The sequence below is a fragment of the Oncorhynchus keta genome, chromosome 20 (genome assembly GCF_023373465.1).
Source record: "Oncorhynchus keta strain PuntledgeMale-10-30-2019 chromosome 20, Oket_V2, whole genome shotgun sequence".
NCBI classification, from domain to species: domain Eukaryota; kingdom Metazoa; phylum Chordata; class Actinopteri; order Salmoniformes; family Salmonidae; genus Oncorhynchus; species Oncorhynchus keta.
The window spans coordinates 34,774,361-34,798,998 of NC_068440.1; the positions used below are offsets into that span (position 1 = coordinate 34,774,361).

The 24,638-nt window shown below is 41.7% G+C and overlaps 1 protein-coding gene across 2 annotated transcripts in view; it reads right to left on the reverse strand.

Annotated features, from left to right (window-relative positions):
* The window catches only part of LOC118399009 (CUB and sushi domain-containing protein 3-like), a 908,305-nt gene extending 886,918 nt beyond the window's left edge, over positions 1–21,387 (reverse strand). For both annotated transcript variants that reach the window (XM_052472732.1, XM_052472731.1), the window contains exon 1: positions 20,733–21,387. In XM_052472732.1, coding sequence (XP_052328692.1) covers positions 20,733–20,910 — 178 coding nt within the window. In that variant the 5' untranslated portion in view covers positions 20,911–21,387. The remainder of the gene's footprint in view (positions 1–20,732) is intronic.
* Positions 21,388–24,638: the final 3,251 nt, after the last annotated feature.

Genomic DNA, 24,638 nt, shown 5'->3' on the forward strand with positions numbered 1-24,638 from the left:
CTAGGCCAAGGAGACAGTGTCCAAGTTCTAAAATGCTCAGGTAGAATGCCCTGCTTGTCACACCCTGGTCGAAGTATTTTTGTGTTTATCTTCATTTATTTGGTCAGGCCAGGGTGTGACATGGGTTTTTGTATGTGGTGTGTATGTAGTGGGATTGTAGCTTAGTAGGTAGGTCTATGGCTGTCTGAAGTGGTTCTCAATCAGAGGCAGGTGTTTATCGTTTTCTCTGATTGGGAACCATACTTAGGCAGCCATATTCTTTGGTTGTGTTGTGGGTGATTGTCCTTAGTGTCCTTGTAACTATCTACTGTTAGTTTGCACCAGTTTAGGCTGTTTCGGTTTTCATTACGTTTATTGTTTTTTGTATTGATTCGTGTTTACTTTGTTTTTATTAAACATGGATCGCAATCTACACTCTGAAGTTTGGTCCGACTCTCCTTCACACCTAGAAAACCGTTACACTGCTTTTATTTCGTCACACTCACAACCGTAAGCTATTTTCTGTAATTAGCTTGCCATTAACTTGTAAATAATGATCTTGTTGAGAGTTTATTTTCCTGTAATAATGAATACAAATTTGCTAAAGTTAAGATGTTGTCAACTATAATATGGCCATTAATTGAACTGTCTAGCCAGCTAACTAAACATTAGCTAGCTAGCTAACAAGATAGAAATTCACCAAACATTGTTAGATAGTTGCTCTTAGTTGCCTGGTTTCCTAGATTGACATACTGTGCATCTGGAAAGTATTCAGACCCCTTTACTCCCCCCCAAATTACATTAAAGAATTATTCTAAAATGAAAAACATAATGCTCATCGATCTACACACAATAACCCATATTGACAAAGCATAGATCTTTTTGAAATTGTATCACAAATAAAAAACTGAAATCACATTTACATAAGTATTCAGACCCTTTAATCAGTACTTTGTTGAATCATCTTTGGCAGCGATTACAGCCTGAAGTATTTTTGGGTATGACATTAAAAGATTGGCACACATGTATTTGGGGAGTTTCTCCCATTCTCCTCTGCAGATCCTCTCAAGCGCTGTCAGGTTGGATGGGGAGCATCCAGAGATGTTCGATCGGGTTCAAGTCCGGGCTCTGGCTGGGCCACACAAGGACATTCAGAGACTTGTTCCGAAGTCACTCCTGCATTGTCTTGGCTGTGTGCTTAGGGTCGTTGTCCTGTTGGAAGGTGAACCTTTGCCCCCAATGTGAGGTCCTAAGCGCTCTGGAGCAGGTTTTAATCGAGGATCTCTGTGTAAATTTCTCAGTTCATCTTTCCCCCATTCGTCTCCCAGTCCCTGCTGCAGAAAAACATCCCCACAGCATGGTGGTTGCCACCACCATGGTTCATCGTAAGGACGGTATTGGCCAGGTGACGCTTGGCATTCAGGGCAAAGAGTTAAATCTTGGTTTCATCAGACCAGAGAATATTGCAAACTCCAAGTGGGCTGTCATGTGCCTTTTACTGAGGAGTGGCTTCCGTCTGGTCACTCTACCATGGAGGCCTGATTGGTGGAGTGCTGTAGAGATAGTTGTCCTTTTGGAAGGTTCTCCCATCTCCACAAAGGAACTCTGGAGCTACGTCAGTGGCCATTGGGTTCTTGGTCACTTCCCTGACCAAGGCCCTTCTCCCCCGATTGCTCAGTTTGGCCAGGCGGGCCAGCTCTAGGAAAGAGTCTTCCAAACTTCTTCCATTTAAGAATGATGGAGGCCACCGTGTTCTTGGGGACCTTCAATGCTGTTGAAATTTACTAGTACCCTTCCCCAGATCTGTGCCTCAACATAATCCTGTCTCGAAGAGCTACGGGTAATTCCTTCGACCTCATGGCTTGGTTATTGCGCTGACATGCACTCTCAACTGTGGGACTTATATAGACAGGTGTGTGCCTTTCCAAATCATGTCCAATCAATTGAATTTACCACAGGTGGACTCCAATCAAGTTGTAGAAATAGCTCAAGGATGATCAATGGAAACAGGATCCACCTGAGCTCAATGTCGAGTCTTATAACAAAGGGTCTGAATACTTCTGTAAATAAAGTATTTTATTTTTGTAATTATGGGGTATTGTGTGTAGGTTAATGAGGATTTATTTTTTATTTCATCCCTTTTTAGAATAAGGCTGAAACGTAACAAAATGTGGAAAAGGTGAAGGGGTCTGAATACTTTCCCGAATGCACTATATACTATTACGAAGACTATACATTTAAATACTTAAAAAGCTCTGTTTCGGGGAGATAGTGCTGAGATTTTTTTACAGATGTTGATTCCCCTGGTGTACCCAGTGGAGCATCTGGACTTGAACTTATAATTGACTGTGGGTATCAGGCGCTCAGCTGGAAGCATATCGATCACCAGGCACTGAATTGGAGGGCCATTAAGTTGTGGCTAAACATCATTGAACAATTGTGAGATGGACAGCTTTGCCTATGTACTTCCTCCGTGCCTAGCCAGCTCCTCTTTCCTCTTGGGATCTAACGATTGCACGTCGGCCAGATCACAAGACAATCTCCACACACACACACACACACACACACACACACACAGACGTACACACACACACACACACACACACACACAGATGTACACACACACACGTAGGGTTGCAAAGTTACTGGTAATTTAGTTTCTTCAGTAATTTTGGTAATTAACAGGACATTTATTGCAATCTATTGTAATTTTGGTCATTTATAATTGAATAACTTTTTATAACAATATTCATATATAGTATTCATTTTTTATATCTGTGTCCATATTGTCCTTCCAATTGGTTCTTTGTCACGCCCTGACCTTAGATATCTCTGTTTTCTATATATTTTGGTTAGGTCGGGGTGTGACTAGGGTGTGTACTCAAGGGTTTTTTGTATGTCTAGGGTTTTTGTATATCTATGTTGGCCTGATATGGTTCCCAGTCAGAGACAGCTGTTTATCGTTGTCTCTGATAGGGGATCATATTTAGGCAGGCCTTTTTTCCCCCCACTTTCTGGTGTGGGATCTTGTGTAGTTGCCTGTCAGCACTATATTGTATAGCTTCACGTTTCAGTTGTTATTTTGTTAGTTTGTTCGGTGTTCATCCTTTTAATAAATAGAATGTACGCATACCACGCTGCGCCTTGGTCTGATTCTTTCAGCGAACGTGACACTCATTCATCTCCCCTCCTCTCATCTTGTATCTATTCCCCAGGTCATTGCTGTAAATGACAATGTGTTCACAGTCAACTTACCTGTTAAAATAAGGGTAAAATAAAATGACAGTCCATGAGTTTCTAGTACGGAGACCATATTGTTAAAGAGTAAATAGCCTAATTAATGGGGGGGAAAAGCATCTAATCAACAATGGTATTACTTCTGCAACTCTTTCAACTATTTACTTTTTCACAACTACCACCAGTTTGGACCCCAAAACATTGACAAAATAATACATATTAACATAGTAAACGAAATAAAAGTGTGTAAAAATAATAAATAAAGAATATTTCATGCTGAAACTTTTATATTGAAAAAAATGGTATTCACTAAGTTGATTGCTTATTTTTAAGTCATCTTATTTAATTATTGCATATATTTGACATGTGATAAGGCCAGAGAGAGAGCCCGAGATAATTCCAGACAGGTGAAAATCTGAAGTACTCAAAAGATCCACTAGATGTCTTGTGACAGATTACATAAAACCCTTGAAAGATACCCAAATTCGGGTAGTTTACCGGTAAACGGATTAATATACCCTCTTTTTGAAACTCTACACACACACATATGGGCAAACGTTTCTGTCATGCTCTTTGGATGGAGAAGCAAGTGAGCTGTACTAAACTCGGGGGATCTGGCACCATTATAAAACTGAAATCACTTGTCGCTTGTCATCGCCCCCCAATCTGCCCATTACACATTCATCGCTGCTCGTGAATAAAACATGAGGTCATGTCTAACTGAACAGGAGGAACAGTCTAACATTAGGACATATCTAACTGAACAGGAGGAACAGTCTAACATTAGGACATATCTAACTGAACAGAGGAACAGTCTAACATTAGGACATATCTAACTCAACAGTATTTTTCAGTATTTTTTTTGCAACAGCATCTGAGCTGTTACAAAGTGAATGCATTATGGAGCAATGCATGACTTAAGCTTTGAAAGGGAATTCAGGAATAAAATAAGAATATCTGTTATGGTGCTACTTGGTTGAGATCATGGATGTCCTTCTGTTACGCTACACTGACACTGTACTAGAAAAGGATACCCCTTTGAGAATGAGTTCATTTGTGCTTTGGGAGAGAGGGGGGCGAAAAGGGAGCAGACATTTTGACAGGGCCCAATGAGGGTTAATGAAGTGCAAAAAGCATGTGTTGTCTGACACGAAAGCAGTGCAGCATGACACAGTGATTATACCAGCAACACGGATCAATACTAGCCAGACCACACTGGAACTGTCCAGGTATGCAGAACACCTGGAGAAGAAAGCTGCTTCAGGAAACAGAGGTCAAGTAACGGAATTGACATACAATCCTATATAATTCCGACAAGTTATAATATGGAAGAGAAAGGTAAAAAGAGAGAGAGAGGGGGGGGAGGGGAAGAGGGGAGAGAAGGGGAGAAAGAAAGAACGGGGTTGTAGTGGGGGCCAGAAGAAAACACACCAAGAATCAGACTTAAGTGTGCTGATACTGTAGGAATGACATTTAGGTTCAAAGAGCTCAGTATTCATCATGCTCAGAAGAGTTCTCCCCCCTAACACTGAGTTCAGTATTCATCATGTTCAGAAGGGTTCTCCCCCCTAACACTGAGTTCAGTATTCATCATTCTCAGAAGGTTTCTCCCCCCTAACACTAGGTTCAGTATTCATCATACTCAGAAGGTTTCTCCCCCCCTAACACTGAGTTCAGTATTCATCATGCTCAGAAGGTTTCTCCCCCCCTAACACTGAGTTCAGTATTCATCATGCTCAGAAGGGTTCTCCCCCCTAACACTGAGTTCAGTATTCATCATGGTCAGAAGGGTTCTCCCCCCTAACACTGAGTTCAGTATTCATCATGCTCAGAAGGGTTCTCCCCTAACACTGAGTTCAGTATTCATCATGGTCAGAAGGGTTCCCCCTAACACCAGTATTCATCATGCTCCTAACACTGAGTTCAGTATTCATCATGCTCAGAAGGGTTCTCCCCCTAACACTGAGTTCAGTATTCATCATGTTCAGAAGGGTTCTCCCCCTAACACTGAGTTCAGTATTCATCATGGTCAGAAGGGTTCTCCCCCTAACACTGAGTTCAGTATTCATCATGCTCAGAAGGGTTTCTAACACTGAGTTCCCCTAACACTGAGTTCAGTATTCATCATGGTCAGAAGGGTTCTCCCCCCTAACACTGAGTTCAGTATTCATCATGCTCAGAAGGGTTCTCCCCCTAACACTGAGTTCAGTATTCATCATGCTCAGAAGGGTTCTCCCCCCTAACACTGAGTTCAGTATTCATCATGCTCAGAAGGGTTCTCCCCCCTAACACTGAGTTCAGTATTCATCATGGTCAGAAGGGTTCTCCCTCCTAACACTGAGTTCAGTATTCATCATGCTCAGAAGGGTTCTCCCCCCTAACACTGAGTTCAGTACTCATCATGCTCAGAAGGGTTCTCCCCCCTAACACTGAGTTCAGTATTCATCATGTTCAGAAGGGTTCTCCCCCCTAACACTGAGTTCAGTACTCATCATGCTCAGAAGGGTTCTCCCCCCTAACACTGAGTTCAGTATTCATCATGCTCAGAAGGGTTCTCCCTCCTAACACTGAGTTCAGTATTCATCATGCTCAGAAGGGTTCTCCCCCCTAACACTGAGTTCAGTACTCATCATGCTCAGAAGGGTTCTCCCCCCTAACACTGTCTGATACTGTAACCAGGCTTGATCGAGGTGAGTGGATTTACTGTATTCAATCAAAGATAAATGGATTAATTCATGGATGAATGAATGAACAAACAAATACATGGGTGAATTAATTGATGAATGAATGAATGAATGAATAGGACAGTATCTACACAAAGGGATATTATTTTCCTTGTAGTGGATAGCTGTTTACTTCTGGGGCTTTTTGAGAGCAGCGAGCCTCACTGTACAACTGTAGGAGTCATGAAAAGCTGATTAAGAGACCCAGTATTTATCCACTGGCTACACACTGGTGGAATCAACGTTGTTCCCACATAATTTAAATGAAATTAAGTTGATCCACTGCGGAATAGACGTTTAATTGACGTCTGTGTCGTGGGTAGAAACAAAAAGAATTGCACTTCTGTTTATTGGAATTAATAGCAGGGTAATTTCGTAAAAATACCAAATGTCTGTGAAGGTTAATTCAGCAAACTGTATCTAATGTGGGCTTGTGAGCCCTTAAACGAAATGTAAGTTTGTCCCTTTCACGAAAACCAATAGCAGCTCAGTCCCTGACACAACTCAGCAAACAAGATAATTACACTCAGGCAACCTGTGGGACACCCCAAAATGTCAGAGCCTCTCTGTAATTGCATAGGATATGCAACCCACCTCCATCTCATCCAAACCAAAGCAAGATTCAAAACTGTTGTCCTTCGTACCCTCTCTGACACACATTCACTAAAGCCGTAATGATCGCTAATGGTTTATTAAGATGAGCAAGTAAGACAATGTTCCTATGTAGCACAACATTGGCATTCACTAAGGGGAATTAACATAGTCCATTGGAGTGTTTACCCTCCAATCCACTGCTGTGACTATTACCTTATCTAAAACAGCCATCTCCCTCCAATCCCCTGCTGATTTGACATTTATTGGCGCCTCCTCCGTACGCAAAACCCTTTGGAGTCAAGCTGATTGTTGTCACCGATGTGGCCCAGAGCCACAGTGGATTGCTGGAGGGGAAACAAGGACCTTATTTAACATTTCAGCCCCCTGCTGCTTCCTTCTCAATTTCTGTCACTTCCTGATTTCAGTACCATACTGCTCCCATCTCAAATACTGTCACTTCCTGATTTCAGCACCATACTGCTCCTATCTCAATTACTGTCACTTCCTGATTTCAGCCCCATACTGCTCCCATCTCAAATACTGTCACTTCCTGATTTCAGCACCATACTGCTCCTATCTCAATTACTGTCACTTCCTGATTTCAGCCCCTAATACTACCATCTCAATTACTGTCACTTCCTGATTTCAGCCCCCTAATACTACCATCTCACTGTCACTCTGATTTCAGCCCCTACTGTCATCTCTTACTGTCACTTCCTGATTTCAGCCCCCTAATACTACCATCTCAATTACTGTCACTTCCTGATTTCAGCCCCCTAATACTACCATCTCAATTACTGTCACTTCCTGATTTCAGCCCCCTAATACTACCATCTCAAATACTGTCACTTCCTGATTTCAGCCCCCTAATACTACCATCTCAATTACTGTCACTTCCTGATTTCAGCCCCCTAATACTACCATCTCAATTACTGTCACTTCCTGATTTCAGCCCCCTAATACTACCATCTCAATTTCTGTCATTTCAGCTGTCACTTCCTGATTTCAGCACCATACTGCTCCCCTAATACTACCATCTCAAATACTGTCACTTCCTGATTTCAGCCCATACTGCTCCCATCTCAAATACTGTCTACCATTTCTCAATCTAATTACTGTCACTTCCTGATTTCAGCCCCCTAATACTACCATCTCATTACTGTCACCTGATTTCCTAATACTACCATCTCAAATACTGTCACTTCCTGATTTCACTGATTTCCCCTACTGTCACTTCCTGATTTCTCATACTACCATCTACTGTCACTTCCTGATTTCAGCCCCCTAATACTACCATCTCAATTACTGTCACTTCCTGATTTCAGCCCCCTAATACTACCATCTCAATTACTGTCACTTCCTGATTTCAGCCCCCTAATACTACCATCTCAATTACTGTCACTTCCTGATTTCAGCCCCCTAATACTACCATCTCAATTACTGTCACTTCCTGATTTCAGCCCTCTAATACTACCATCTCAAATACTGTCACTTCCTGATTTCACTCCCCTAATACTACCATCTCAATTACTGTCACTTCCTGATTTCACCTCCCTACTGCTTCCATCTCAATTACTGTCACTTTCTGATTGCAGCCACTACTAATCCCATCTCAATTACTGTCACTTTCTGAGTTCAGCCCTCTACTGCTCTACTCCCAAAATCCTCAGGAGTACCAGAAGTCATAGTTAGAATGTTACCAGAATTTTTCCACCCTACCAGTCTGTGTATTACAGTAAAACCCTGATCAGACTCCATCCCTCTCTTTCCTCTATACTGGTACAAAAAGCAAGCAAAAAACACCCTGTAGAGAAAGTAATTTAGCATTCTAAGGAATGACACAGAGATTGACGAATTTACGGCCAGGTTCATAGTGACCATGGAGCCGGCAGCTGTGCTCACTGTCAACGCAGGAGACACCGGTACACATGGTCAAAGGCCACCCTTGTACAGAGCACAGCCCAGCTGAGGCTCATAAAGAAACAGGCGCCTTTGTACGGGATCCTAAGTTTTTTTTTAACTTATCAGCAGAAACAGTAACAATCGTATGGAAAGGAGAGTAGATTAAATTAGATGAGTTTATTAGTCACATGCACGTGGGGCAGATAGCATAAGAATTTCACTGTATCCTGCTATGACATCTACAAGGGGAGCAGAGATTGAAAAGGAGAGTAGAGATTGAAAAGGAGAGTAGAGATTGAAAAGGAGAGTGGAGCCCGAAAAGGAGAGTAGAGATTGAAAAGGAGAGTGGAGCCCGAAAAGGAGAGTAGAGATTTGAGCTGTTATGCTACACCTTTATTCAGTGCTAGTGTTACAGACAGGTTCCATGCTATATATATATATTTCCTTATAAAAGAAACAAAGAAATATCAAAGACAAAAAGGGAAACAAGCTCTGCCTGTAACTGGGTCCTCCGAACACCCGCGTGTGAGACAGGTGTGATTTGAGAGTGCACAGATTCCCTTGACATGAGCTTCTGCTCAAATGAGGCTGACAGCAGGCACAGCGGTAGAGAACAAGAGGCTCCATGTGAAGACAATGAATGAGGAAATACATCACCCAACAACTGCACTCAACGGTTTTTTTTTCTCCCAATAATTACAGAGGCAAAGTCAGGACCAAACCCCATGATGGAAATGTCCCCCTCCCAGGCAAGAGGTCAACTCTGTACCCTTTCCGCCCTCTCGGTTGTCTGCGTTCATTGGCAGGCTCTGATGGGTGATGATGAAGCATCTCTCTCTCTCTCACACAGACCATTGCTCTCTCCTTGAAGTACCCTGGCATCAGATGCTACTGGACCTATAAAGAGCATTACCCTCTTTATGAAAGAAAGTCACAGGGAGGAACCAAGGGCAGTGGTTCAGAGGACAAGAGCCAAAGAAAAAGCACCGGACTGTAAATTGAGTAGGACTGGCATTTTAGAAAGCACACAGACCCACAGCAACCCTCCATACATCATCCTGTAAGTCATTTATCAACAACATAAACAGCATGAAGGGACTTGATGATACCACAGTTAGTTAATGGGTCCCTAATTGGAAAACCAACTGACTGTAATAAAAAGACAAGACATTTACTGTAGGGGTAAATACAATAGGAAAGTTCCTAATGTGTCTATAGTCTGATAATTAACATGGTCCGTATGATTAACATGGTCTGTATGATTAACATGGTCAGTATAATTAACATGGTCAGTATAATTAACATGGTCACTATGATTAACATGGTCAGTATAATTAACATGGTCAGTATAATTAACATGGTCACTATGATTAACATGGTCTGTATAATTAACATGGTCACTATGATTAACATGGTCAGTATAATTAACATGGTCAATATAATTAACATGGTCAGTATAATTAACATGGTCACTATGATTAACATGGTCAGTATAATTAACATGGTCCGTATGATTAACATGGTCAGTATAATTAACATGGCCAGTATAATTAACATGGTCTGTATAATTAACATGGTCAGTATAATTAACATGGTCAGTATAATTAACATGGATTAACATGGTCAGTATAATTAACATGGTCAGTATAATTAACATGGTCAGTATAATTAACATGGTCATGGTCATAATTAACATGGTCAGTATAATTAACATGGTCAGTATAATTAACATGGTCACTATAATTAACATGGTCAGTATAATTAACATGGTCACTATGATTAACATGGTCAGTATATAATGGTCAATGATTAACATGGTCAGTATAATTAACATGGTCAGTATAATTAACATGGTCACTATGATTAACATGGTCAGTATGATTAACATGGTCACTATAATTAACATGGTCAGTATAATTAACATGGTCAGTATAATTAACATGGTCAGTATAATTAACATGGTCAGTATAATTAACATGGTCTGTATAATTAACATGGTCAGTATAATTAACATGGTCAGTATAATTAACATGGTCAGTATAATTAACATGGTCAGTATAATTAACATGGTCACTATGAATAACATGGTCACTATAATTAACATGGTCAGTATAATTAACATGGTCAGTATAATGAACATGGTCAGTATAATTAACATGGTCAGTATAATTAACATGGTCAGTATAATTAACATGGTCACTATGATTAACATGGTCAGTATAATTAACATGGTCAGTATAATTAACATGGTCAGTATAATTAACATGGTCAGAATAATTAACATGGTCAGTATAATTAACATGGTCTATGATTAACATGGTCAGTATAATTAACATGGTCAGTATAATTAACATGGTCAGTATAATTAACATGGTCACTATGATTAACATGGTCTGTATAATTAACATGGTCAGTATAATTAACATGGTCACTATGATTAACATGGTCAGTATAATGAACATGGTCAGTATAATTAACATGGTCAGTATAATTAACATGGTCAGTATAATTAACATGGTCAGTATAATTAACATGGTCACTATGATTAACATGGTCAGTATAATTAACATGGTCAGTATAATTAACATGGTCACTATGATTAACATGGTCAGTATAATTAACATGGTCAGTATAATTAACATGGTCAGTATAATTAACATGGTCAGTATAATTAACATGGTCAGTATAATGAACATGGTCAGTATAATTAACATGGTCAGTATAATTAACATGGTCACTATGATTAACATGGTCAGTATAATTAACATGGTCAGTATAATTAACATGGTCAGTATAATTAACATGGTCACTATGATTAACATGGTCAGTATAATTAACATGGTCAGTATAATTAACATGGTCAGTATAATTAACATGTTCAGTATATATTTACATTAAATGTATAATGAACATAGTAACAGTGCCCATATTAGCTTTAATGACCTACATGACCAAAAGGGAGAACGGAAAGTGCAGATGTGATTTGAAGCTACAATTTCAGCAGATGTTCATTGAACAAAACAATGTGAAATGTGAATTCATTATATGCTCTGAATAACTGTAGGGTTGAAGAAAATCAGGCTGGATGAAGCCCTCCACCAGCCTGGGCAAGATTCTCATGAAGACAGTCAGACGTCTAGACCAGAGAGACAGTGTTATAGGTTTGTGCCCGAGTCGTTTAGAGAGGTATGACCAAACAGTCTCCAACACCAACTGGCAAACTCTCCAGTATATATTTACATTAAATGTATAATGAACATAGTAAGTGTCCATATTAGCTTTAATGACCTACATGACCAAAAGGGAGAACGGAAAGTGCAGATGTGATTTGAAGCTACAATTTCAGCAGATGTTCATTGAACAAAACAATGTGAAATGTGAATTCGGTTTTGTGCACCAGTCGATTTTAGAGAGGTATGACCAAACAGTCTCCAACACCAACTGGCAAACTCTCCACACAACACCTCCCTACAGTATGAGTGAGGTCAGCCCACGACAAAGAAAGAGTTCACTGGTGTCTTACAATCTACCAAACTGACCACATGTAGTCCCTTCAGATCAGTGTTGCTGGTATAACTCCACTGTGGATGTCCACTCACATGACATAATATCCTGGTTGCACTGTATGGTTAGTCATTAGATGACTCATCATACAAAAGCTCTGAGATGGTGAACTCTAGAGAAATCCATAAAGAGTCCTAGAGAAAGTACAAAGAATCCTAGAGCATGTATAAAGAATCCTAGAGCATGTATAAAGAATCCTAGAGAATGTATAAAGAATCCTAGAGAATGTATAAAGAATCCTAGAGAATGTATAAAGAATCCTATAGAATGTATAAAGAATCCTATAGAATGTATAAAGAATCCTAGAGAATGTATAAAGAATCCTAGAGAATGTATAAAGAATCCTAGAGAATGTATAAAGAATCCTATAGAATGTATAAAGAATCCTATAGAATGTATAAAGAATCCTAGAGAATGTATAAAGAATCCTAGAGAATGTATAAAGAATCCTAGAGAATGTATAAAGAATCCTAGAGAATGTATAAAGAATCCTAGAGAATGTATAAAGAATCCTAGAGAATGTATAAAGAATCTTAGAGAATGTATAAAGAATCCTAGAGAATGTATAAAGAATCCTAGAGAATGTATAAAGAATCCTAAAGAATGTATAAAGAATCCTAGAGAACTCAAAGTCTTCTGAAATACACTAGCTACAGTCCATAGAATCGTGTACAGACTTGATAAAAAAATCCACAATAACCTTGCGTTTTCAGATAATAATTTGTTGAGATGGTTACATTGTAACTATAGATCCGTCCACTAGACAACCTCGTGTGCCTCTCCATCACTGCCTCAAGGGGACAATGTCAAAAGCAGAAGACTGATTTCCCAGAAGAGACATTGACCGAGAGTGATCAACGATGATTCATGTTGACTAAGTGCAAAGTAATGCCCTCCCAAATGGACACCAGGTTAGTAATCTGCAGTCTCTTTTCATGGTCAATCAGGGCCTGTATTCACAAAGCTTCTACGAGTAGAAGTCCTGTCCTGGGAACACTATTCCTTTTTAAATCATAACGAATAGGATTACATGGACAGGGTAAGACTTGATCCTAGATCAGTAATCCTACTTGGAGAGGCTTTATGAATAAAAAGGTCCTGCTCTAATTTACAGACAGATACCATTGTAGCAAACATCCAGTAATATACAAGTATTGATTTGGCTCTCTTCCCTGTCAAAAGTATTACTTAATAATAGGTGAGTTCATAATTAAGTGGCGTTTTGTGTCCTGCTACAAGATTTGAAATCCATATATCTGGTCCCTTGAAATACGATACAGCATTAGGTACTTATTTTTGTCCATAATGTCAAGATGAACAGCTAAAAAGAAAATGGTCATTACTGGGAAGCAATCTTCCACACTGTGAAGCAATCTTCCACACTGTGAAGCAATCTTCCACACTGTGAAGCAATCTTCCTCACTGGGAAGCAATCTTCCACACTGTGAAGCAATCTTCCTCACTGGGAAGCAATCTTCCTCACTGGGAAGCAATCTTCCACACTGTGAAGCAATCTTCCTCACTGGGAAGCAATCTTCCTCACTGGGAAGCAATCTTCCTCACTGGGAAGCAATCTTCCACACTGTGAAGCAATCTTCCTCACTGGGAAGCAATCTTCCACACTGTGAAGCAATCTTCCACACTGTGAAGCAATCTTCCACACTGTGAAGCAATCTTCCTCACTGGGAAGCAATCTTCCACACTGTGAAGCAATCTTCCACACTGGGAAGCAATCTTCCACACTGGGAAGCAATCTTCCTCACTGGGAAGCAATCTTCCACACTGTGAAGCAATCTTCCACACTATGAAGCAATCTTCCACACTGTGAAGCAATCTTCCACACTGTGAAGCAATCTTCCACACTGTGAAGCAATCTTCCACACTGTGAAGCAATCTTCCACACTGTGAATCAATCTTCCACACTAAAGATTGTGCAACATCTCTTGAGGCTCACTGTGCAATGTACCATCCATTAATCAGTTGATACGCCATGTTTACAATAGGCTATTCTGCAGGCATGCTAAAATACTTGTATACGCTCCTGGTGCAAACTCCTAACACCACCTACTCACGTTGGGGCCAACAGACACACACACACACACGGACACACGCGCACACACACAAACACACGGACAAACACAGACACACACACGGACAAACGTACACACACACACACACACAGACACACACACGGACACACACACGTTTCCCCTTCCCAATGTCACAGCACTGTGGGATATCTAAGTGAATGCAGACTGGGGACTGTAACGACTGCACTCTGCACCTGCCTGCGCCATGACAACAAACTGGGCTCTTTTATGTGCAGGGAGAGCAGTCAGCACAATGGGATGTTTTACAAAGAAATAAAGAGAGAGAGAGAGTGAGAGTGAGAGTGAGAGTGAGAGTGAGAGTGAGAGTGAGAGTGAGAGTGAGTGAGTGAGTGAGTGAGTGAGTGAGTGAGTGAGTGAGTGAGTGAGTGAGTGAGTGAGTGTGTGTGTGTGTGTAACACAGTACTAATCACAGGCATAATCCTGCTCTGTTTTATTAATCAATCCTTCTAGGTTCCACCTGGTGACCTCATAATATACTAAATATTGAATATGACCATGTCTTGTCTATTAGCCAGCCTGTGTGAGTCCAACCATGCTAATAGACACAGATAATAACACTGTGGGACAATGGGTTCTGGCTGGGCACGGCTGGGAGAATAGCTCAGTAGTGATATAATGACATATATTCAAAGGTAAACCCTTATACCTTGATGAAGACAGTTTGTCTGTTGAAACGTTGGTTATCAGGTTATTACATTATAGCATCTGAGCTCCTAGAGTGTGAGGGTCTCCTTTTCTGTTTCAAGTGTTCTACTCTGCTAGCACCTCTAATAAACAGGTGTTCTACTCCACTAGCCAGCACCTCTAATAAACAGGTGTTCTACTCTGCTAGCCAGCACCTCTAATAAACAGGTGTTCTACTCTGCTAGCCAGCACCTCTAATAAACAGGTGTTCTACTCTGCTAGCACCTCTAATAAACAGGTGTTCTACTCCACTAGCCAGCACCTCTAATAAACAGGTGTTCTACTCCACTAGCCAGCACCTCTAATAAACAGGTGTTCTACTCCAGCCAGCACCTCTAATAAACAGGTGTTCTACTCCGCTAGCCAGCACCTCTAATAAACAGGTGTTCTACTCCAGCCAGCACCTCTAATAAACAGGTGTTCCTCTAGTCAGCACCTCAAATAAACAGGTGTTCTAGCCAGCACCTCAAATAAACAGGTGTTCTACTCCCAGCCAGCACCTCTAATAAACAGGTGTTCTACTCCGCTAGCCAGCTAAACAGGTGTTCTACTCCGCCAGCCAGCACCTCTAATAAACAGGTGTTCTACTCCGCCAGCCAGCACCTCTAATAAACAGGTGTTCTACTCCGCTAGCCAGCACCTCTAATAAACAGGTGTTCTACTCCGCCAGCCAGCACCTCTAATAAACAGGTGTTCTACTCCGCCAGCCAGCACCTCTAATAAACAGGTGTTCTACTCCGCCAGCCAGCACCTCTAATAAACAGGTGTTCTACTCCGCTAGCCAGCACCTCTAATAAACAGGTGTTCTACTCCGCTAGCCAGCACCTCTAATAAACAGGTGTTCTACTCCGCCAGCCAGCACCTCTAATAAACAGGTGTTCTACTCCGCTAGCCAGCACCTCTAATAAACAGGTGTTGAGCCTACATTTACACACAAATTACCTCTGACTGTCTTCATAGGAACTGAACCAACACAATACATTTTTCCTTGATAATTATTCAATGTGAGTATCAAAATCATCCAGTGTTGATAGGGAGAGGGAAGGGGTGTGCTGCTGGAAAGCATTCATTATCGTCCAGATCTCCTCACACTGCCACCGTGCATCACTTTATTGTCCAGCCATAGAACCAAGGATGGAAAGAGTTGCCTAAACTTAAGTTTTTCACCAAATATCCTCACTGTCTAGCGGTAACGATGTTGTCCTCTGGAGATGTGTCAGGGTAACGATGTTGTCCTCTGGAGATGTGTTAGGGTAACGATGGGGTCCTCTGGAGATGTGTTAGGGTAACGATGTTGTCCTCTGGAGATGTGTCAGGGTAACGATGTTGTCCTCTGGAGATGTGTTAGGGTAACGTTGGGGTCCTCTGGAGATGTGTTAGGGTAACGATGTTGTCCTCTGGAGATGTGTCAGGGTAACGATGTTGTCCTCTGGAGATGTGTCAGGGTAACGATGGGGTCCTCTGGAGATGTGTTAGGGTAACGATGTTGTCCTCTGGAGATGTGTCAGGGTAACGATGTTGTCCTCTGGAGATGTGTTAGGGTAACGATGTTGTCCTCTGGAGATGTGTCAGGGTAACGATGTTGTCCTCTGGAGATGTGTTAGGGTAACGATGTTGTCCTCTGGAGATGTGTCAGGGTAACGATGTTGTCCTCTGGAGATGTGTCAGGGTAACGATGTTGTCCTCTGGAGATGTGTCAGGGTAACGATGTTGTCCTCTGGAGATGTGTCAGGGTAACGATGTTGTCCTCTGGAGATGTGTCAGGGTAACGATGTTGTCCTCTGGAGATGTGTCAGGGTAACGATGTTGTCCTCTGGAGATGTGTCAGGGTAACGATGTTGTCCTCTGGAGATGTGTCAGGGTAACGATGTTGTCCTCTGGAGATGTGTCAGGGTAACGATGTTGTCCTCTGGAGATGTGTCAGGGTAACGATGTTGTCCTCTGGAGATGTGTCAGGGTAACGATGTTGTCCTCTGGAGATGTGTCAGGGTAACGATGTTGTCCTCTGGAGATGTGTTAGGGTAACGATGTTGTCCTCTGGAGATGTGTCAGGGTAACGATGTTGTCCTCTGGAGATGTGTCAGGGTAACGATGTTGTCCTCTGGAGATGTGTTAGGGTAATGATGTTGTCCTCTGGAGATGTGTCAGGGTAACGATGTTGTCCTCTGGAGATGTGTCAGGGTAACGATGTTGTCCTCTGGAGATGTGTCAGGGTAACGATGTTGTCCTCTGGAGATGTGTTAGGGTAATGATGTTGTCCTCTGGAGATGTGTCAGGGTAACGATGTTGTCCTCTGGAGATGTGTCAGGGTAACGATGTTGTCCTCTGGAGATGTGTTAGGGTAATGATGTTGTCCTCTGGAGATGTGTTAGGGTAACGATGTTGTCCTCTGGAGATGTGTCAGGGTAACGATGTTGTCCTCTGGAGATGTGTTAGGGTAACGATGTTGTCCTCTAGAGATGTATCAGGGTAACGATGTTGTCCTCTGGAGATGTGTCAGGGTAACGATGTTGTCCTCTGGAGATGTGTTAGGGTAACGATGTTGTCCTCTGGAGATGTATCAGGGTAACGATGTTGTCCTCTGGAGATGTGTTAGGGTAACGATGTTGTCCTCTGGAGATGTGTCAGGGTAACGATGTTGTCCTCTGGAGATGTGTCAGGGTAACGATGTTGTCCTCTGGAGATGTGTCAGGGTAACGGTGTTGTCCTCTGGAGATGTGTCAGGGTAACGGTGTTGTCCTCTGGAGATGTGTCAGGGTAACAATGTTGTCCTCTGGAGATGTGTTAGGGTAATGATGTTGTCCTCCGGAGATGTGTTAGGGTAAAGATGTTGTCCTCTGGAGATGTGTCAGGGTAACGATGTTGTCCTCTGGAGATGTGTTAGGGTAACGATGTTGTCCTCTGGAGATGTATCAGGGTAACGATGTTGTCCTCTGGAGATTTGTAAGGGTAACGATGTTGTCCTCTGGAGATGTATCAGGGTAACGATGTTGTCCTCTAGAGATGTATCAGGGTAATGATGTTGTCCTCTGGAGATGTGTTAGGGTAACGATGGGGTCCTCTGGAGATGTGTCAGGGTAACGATGTTGTCCTCTAGAGATGTATCAGGGTAACGATGTTGTCCTCTGGAGATGTGTCAGGGTAACGATGTTGTCCTCTGGAGATGTGTCAGGGTAACGATGTTGTCCTCTGGAGATGTGTTAGGGTAATGATGTTGTCCTCTGGAGATGTGTTAGGGTAACAATGTTGTCCTCTAGAGATGTGTTAGGGTAACGATGGGGTCCTCTGGAGATGTGTTAGGGTAACGATGTTGTCCTCTGGAGATGTGTCAGGGTAACGATGTTGTCCTCTGGAGATGTGTTAGGGTAACGATGTGGTCCTCTGGAGATGTGTTAGGGTAACGATGTTGTCCTCTAGAGATGTATCAGGGTAACGATGTTGTCCTCTAGAGATGTGTCAGGGTAACGATGTTGTCCTCTAGAGATGTATCAGGGTAATGATGTTGTCCTCTAGAGATGTGTTAGGGTAACGATGTTGTCCTCTGGAGATGTGTCAGGGTAACGATGTTGTCCTCTGGAGATGTGTTAGGGTAACTATGTTGTCCTCTGGAGATGTGTTAGGGTAATGATGTTGTCCTCTGGAGATGTGTTAGGGTAACGATGTTGTCCTCTTGAGATGTGTTACGGACTGGCAGTTCATTTCTTTTCTGAACTGTCATAATGAATGCTGTTTACAGAGGCCTTGGGGTGACCAGGATGCAAAGTGCGCAGTAGCATATTAATCAGACATCAAGCAAAGTCCACTGAGTGGGTATCAACAGTGAAAATGTCTTACTGATCTGAAAAGAGATGATGACGAGACGACCATACAGCCTATATGACTGCCGTTGTGTGCCTACGAGGGATGGGCATCAGGTGGCAATAGCATTAGATCAAGAAAGTGGTATAGGCTATGCAAATTGAACTGCGGCAGGTAATGTTGACATGCAGATGTCGACACCAGATGTAGGCTACCCCAGGGCCGGCTCCATGCGGCCCTTGACCCCAAGTATTAGTATTATTTTATTTTTAACTCAGTCGGTGTCTCAACATGCTTTTGAGAATAGTAGAATACTGAGTTACTGACAAGGCATGACGGTTACGTGCCCAGGGGCCAGACCTCCAGGGGGCCCCCACTGATTTTATTAGCCACTCTCACTTAAAAATCAATGGCATAATTCATGGCAAAATGTGTAGAATTTCACACTGGCATTTCTTGTCATGAATCTTGCCCTAAAGGCAGCTCTGCAGACTGGACACTAAACTGGCACATCCACAAAGTAATAACATCTCATTTTAAACCTTAACCACACTGCCGATCCTAATGCCTAACTCTAACCTTAAATTTAGACCAAAAATATATTTTTTGTGTTCATAAATTATTAAGATTTAGCCAATTTGGACTTTGCAGCTGGCAGAAATCGCTCAGTTCTGCCTACAAGGCAAGATTCATAATAATAAATATCAACCTGCTTGGATTTCAGGAAATATGATTTATATCTGCAAAAATGTCTCTCCATCCAATGGCAAAATGTGTAGAGTTGCAACCAAATATTGCATAGGGCCCCAAAAAGGCTAGATGTTGATGCAATTATACACATTTTGCCATTGAGACATTTTTGCGGTTTCCGCTAGATTGGGCGGCTGCAATGTCCAAATTGGCTAAATCTTTTAAAAAATTGGGCTACCCCCCTAAGTATCATGTTCAGGGTCCCCTCTAAATCACTGTAACCAATACTGCTTATACCAACACATGCAGCAAACACAGTATTGTCCAAATCACTTCTAAAATCTTGATTCATCAATATATTGTCTCAGGTGCAATGTATTGTCTCAGCTTGATTCGAGACATACAACCTTCCCAAATAATAGAGCCCAAAAACCGTTTTCAACATTGTACTATAAGAAACCCTGAAGATTACAATGGGCTTCAAATAATCAATCCAATGTTTTGCCAATTAATGATGTCGTATGCTGCGTGCTGTGTTTGGTGCCGACCCACTGGGCACAGACGTCAATTTAACTTCCATTCCACGTTGGTTCCACCTAATTTCTTTGAAATGACGTGAAAACAACGTTGATTCAACCCGTGTTTGCCAATGTGGAACGCGCAACAGTTAAATCCCAGCCCACCAAAGCCTACAGTCTATTGGCTGAGGGAAGGCTTGTCTATCCGTTTAGGTAAAGGTCTATCAAAAAAGGGTGTTGTGAGGTTTTAAATCAAGACGTCGTTTTGTTTGGTGTTGTAGGCGTAACACTCGCCCACAATGATGTAACCTTTGTGGAAGAGGAATAGTATTGTAGATTAAATAGATGCCAATTTCCACCCCTCGATGTCCTTTTGGGCTATATATTCTCTCCCTCAAACCCGAGGTAATCAGATAGATGAGGAATATGTCTGTAACCTTCTCTGTAGTCTCCTACATTGTAACTAACGCGCCTAACACACGTTTTTTTAAACAGAGGCGCTTGCACCTTCCATCATTTACCATTCTCCTTTTTTTTAACAAATATAGTTTCAGTATAACGATTTACAGAAATCCTATTTTTAGTAAAATAGGTGGATGACGAGTTTGAATTGGTTCTACGGTAACCGAGAAAAGATGCATATAGATGCATATGCGTAATCTCCCCTAAACAATACACCGGTTAATAGGCATAGGCAACTCACGTATTCGCTTGAGCATACGGCAAGAATATTTATTGAGCTCTCGCTCAATGCCTGCATTGAACGGGAAGCCTGGCAAGTAAATGCGTCCCCTTAGCTCTAGCCTATTTTTATGCCTTTTTACTGCACAGCCGAATCTTCCCGTACAAGAAGACACCACCCTCCAGAAAAAAATGTTTTTAAAGTATTAAGACATAATTACTGCATAAGACATCAAAGGATTGTTCCTTACCTCGCGCACACGTGACCATCGTAAAAAATACGAGATTCCAAAATATAACTCCAGTTTTAATCCTCATTTTTTTAGCTTGGAAAAAGTCCTCTGGACCACATCTAATACATCCTCTCTTGAAAAGCTTTAAGAAGTCCATCGACCTGATTCGATATCCCTCTATGTCATCTGTTATCATGTTATTCTCTTCTCAATCTCCTCCGTTTCTGAGCCGGTAGCAGTGTGTCTTCCGTGGTGGCTGGTGCGCGGTCACAGATCGAAGTGAACGGCGTTGCTGGGATGCCACAGCAACCTTGACGAGGACTCAACCATCTCACCAACAGGGGCAAAACTCTCAGCTCGATTCCATGCGAGCTGGTAGGTTGTTTAAACTGAAGTTTTTTTTTTATCTAGTGTTTCTGTCAAAATATCTCACCACATGAGCAGAGACAGTGACATAGCCATCAAATAAAAACAATCATGAACCACAATAGTCAAGTGCATTCCCACGGAAACGAAAATAGAAACGCAACATGTAAAATGCTGGTCCCATGTTTCACGAGCAGAAATAAAAGATCCCTGACATTTTCCATACTGCGCAAAAACATTATTTATCTCAAATGTTGTGCGCAACTTTGTTTATGTCCCTGTTAGTGAGCATTTCTCCTTTGTCAATATAATCCATACACCTGACATGTGGCATATCAAGAAACTGATTAAACAGCATGATCATTACACAGGTGCACCTTGTGCTGGGACCAAGAAAAGATGCCGTGGAGTATTTCTGTCTGTAATAAAGCCCATTTGTTGGGGAAAACTCATTCTGATTGGCTTGGCCTGGCCTGGCTCCCAAGTGGGTGGGCCTATGTCCTCCCAGGCCCACCTATTGCAGTGCCCCTGTGAAATCCATAGATTAGGGCCGTATGAATTTATTTAAATTGACTGATTTCCGTATATTAACTGTAATGCAGAAAAATCTTTAAAATGGTTGCATGTTGCGTTTATATTTGTGTTCAGTGTAAATACATATATCAGATCTTCTCAGTGCCGAGTCTAGGCTATGATAGGCTAATCTTTAACCAATCATTTTTCTTTTCTTTCACAAAATCCTAAATCGAATGTATAGTTGTTGTTGCCATGTAGACGTACTTCTTGACAACACTTTTCATGAGAAAATGACACCAAACTTAATAATAAGTGAGTTCTGTTAGGTAAAGGAATGATGATTCAATAAAATATCTCCTTTCCATTTCAATGGTGCCATTCGTTGTTGAATTATAATGGAATAATCGATGTAACCTATGTAACTAATTGCAGTTATTTAATCGTAATTTCGTGAAATTACCCTGGCATAAAGCCATCCTCTCAAATACTGGTGACACCATTCCGATGTAAACCAGCTGCATAATTCTACCGCGTTTGAATCAGAAGATACATTGCATCTGCCCGGATTCAAATTCCCTTTTCAACTCTAAAGTTGAGTTATTTCCAGGACTAAGTAGCAGTGTAGAAGGCCACTCCTGCCATCTACAGGCTATGTGCCCCGTCAAATTCTCTCCTCAATGACAACCCTGAATCGCTCTCTCTCTTTTCGCTCCGTTCAGTCTCTCTCTCGTTCTCCCTCCCTCCCTCCCACACACACACACACACACACACACACACACACACACACACACACACACACACACACACACACACACACACACACACACACACACACACACACACACACACACACACACACACACACACACACACACACGGCCTACGTTTTTTTAAGTTCCGACAATTTGAATATGTGTGTTATCAAGCCACTATGTGTCTGTTTTCACATCCAACACGCTTTACCATCTACTGTTCATTACTGGATCTTTAATGTACAAATTATACATAAACAAAAAACAAATGTTGGTGTCTATTTTGCCATTATTGCGCACTATAGGCTACTGTGTGTGTCTTTTTGAATCGCCCTGTATAATTGCGAAGGACTCGTGAAGTCAAACGCTCGAAGGCGCGAGGCTCTTGGAACTCTCCAAGGTGCTGAAGTCTGCATTCTACAAATCAGTATTTCGAGCGTTTTGTTTCTGGAGGAGAGACGGAGATCGAGTAAGGCAATCCGCTGTCTTCGTGTCGCAGATAGACGTTGCATTTTAATGAACCCAAAGCCACATGACATTACATAGCGTTGGGCTCCCGAGTGGCGCAGCGGTCTAATGCACTGCGCCTCGGTGTTGAGAGGCGTCACTACAGACCCTGTTTCGATTCCATGCTCAATCACAACCGGCTGTGATTGGGAATCCCGTAGGGTGGCGCACAATTGACTTGCCTAGTTATTTAAAAAAAAAACAGAAGTAGGAGCATCCGAGGTTTCTGTATACAGGCCCCCTTCATCCTCCAGTCTAAGGCTACTTGTGTTGAGATGTATGTTCACTTGAATACAACTCTTGCCCCCACAAAATTCATAATGCACATTTTTCAAGGCCCATGCACACAGATCTTGGAAATAAGCATTGTTTTTTAGTTTTTTTATGGGGGGACCCATCTGCAAGAGATGGATTCAACTGAGAGAGAGGGTGCCATAATAGAATCAAATCCATTACATGAGAGCAGTGGCGATTTTATCATGGAAATCTTGGAGGGGGAAATAAAACATTGTGGAATACATGACAGCAAAGCCACTACACAAAACAATACATTAATTGCACTATACCACTGCTAAACACAGCTATTTTTTTACCCCCTTTTTCTCCCCAATTTCATGGTATCCAATTGTTAGTAGTTACTATCTTGTCTCATTGCTACAACTATAGGCTCGGGAGAGACGAAGGTCAAAAGCCATGCGTCCTGCAAAACACAACCCAACCAAGCTTCTTAACACAGCGCGCATCCAACCCAAAAGCCAACCTCACCAATGTGTTGGGGGAGACACTGTGCACCTGGCGACCTGGCCAAGCGTGCGCTGTGCCCGGCCCCCACAGGAGTCACTAGTGTGCAATGAGACAAGGATATCCCTACCAGCCAAACCCTTCCTAACAACTCTAGGAGCCTGGGCTTAAACCGAGAGTCTCTGGCGGCACAGCTAGCACTGTGATGCAGTGCCTTAGACCACTGCGCCACCCAGTAGGCCTCTTACATGGCCAATGTTGAATGTTTATCATTTTAAACTAGGAAAAGATCCCTTAATATTAGACTTGGGACCACACAGCCACTCCACTGAATGTTAGGCTAATGATTGCTATGCAATGCTTGCAGTTAGCCACTGATTCCTTCCAAACCACTCTTTGTTGAAAATTCAATTTCCAACTTGTTGTGTAATGTTTATGTCCAATGGCTGCTCAGCACCGATACGTCTAATCTATACTTTCTCTTCATTATTTCTCTTCATATGACAAGGATTAAAAATGATTTGCCAGTAGATTGTTGACTTGATTCATGATGATCGCTACTAGCTAAGATTTTGAAAGTGTGATGTTAACATGATCAGTCCAATCAAAGCTACTGTAGATATAATGTGATTTGACTTCATTTTACCTGCATTTTGGAGCTGCCTTACTCAAGAAAACAAAAAAGAGACCATGTATGTATGTATGTGGCATTATTAACTCAATTATATATATTTTGACGTTGTTTGCACTGATATGTGACATGCATTTATGCACCCAAAAAATGTGAGGCTCAAAATGACGGGTCACCACTGCCTGAGAGAGAGGGTGTCATAATATAATGAAATAGGTCACCTGAGAGAGAGGGTGCCATAATATAATGAAATACGTCACCTGAGAGAGAGGGTGCCATAATATAATGAAATACGTCACCTGAGAGAGAGGGTGCCATAATATAATGAAATACGTCACCTGAGAGAGAGGGTGCCATAATATAATGAAATACATCACCTAAGAGAGATGGTGTCATAATATAATGAAATAC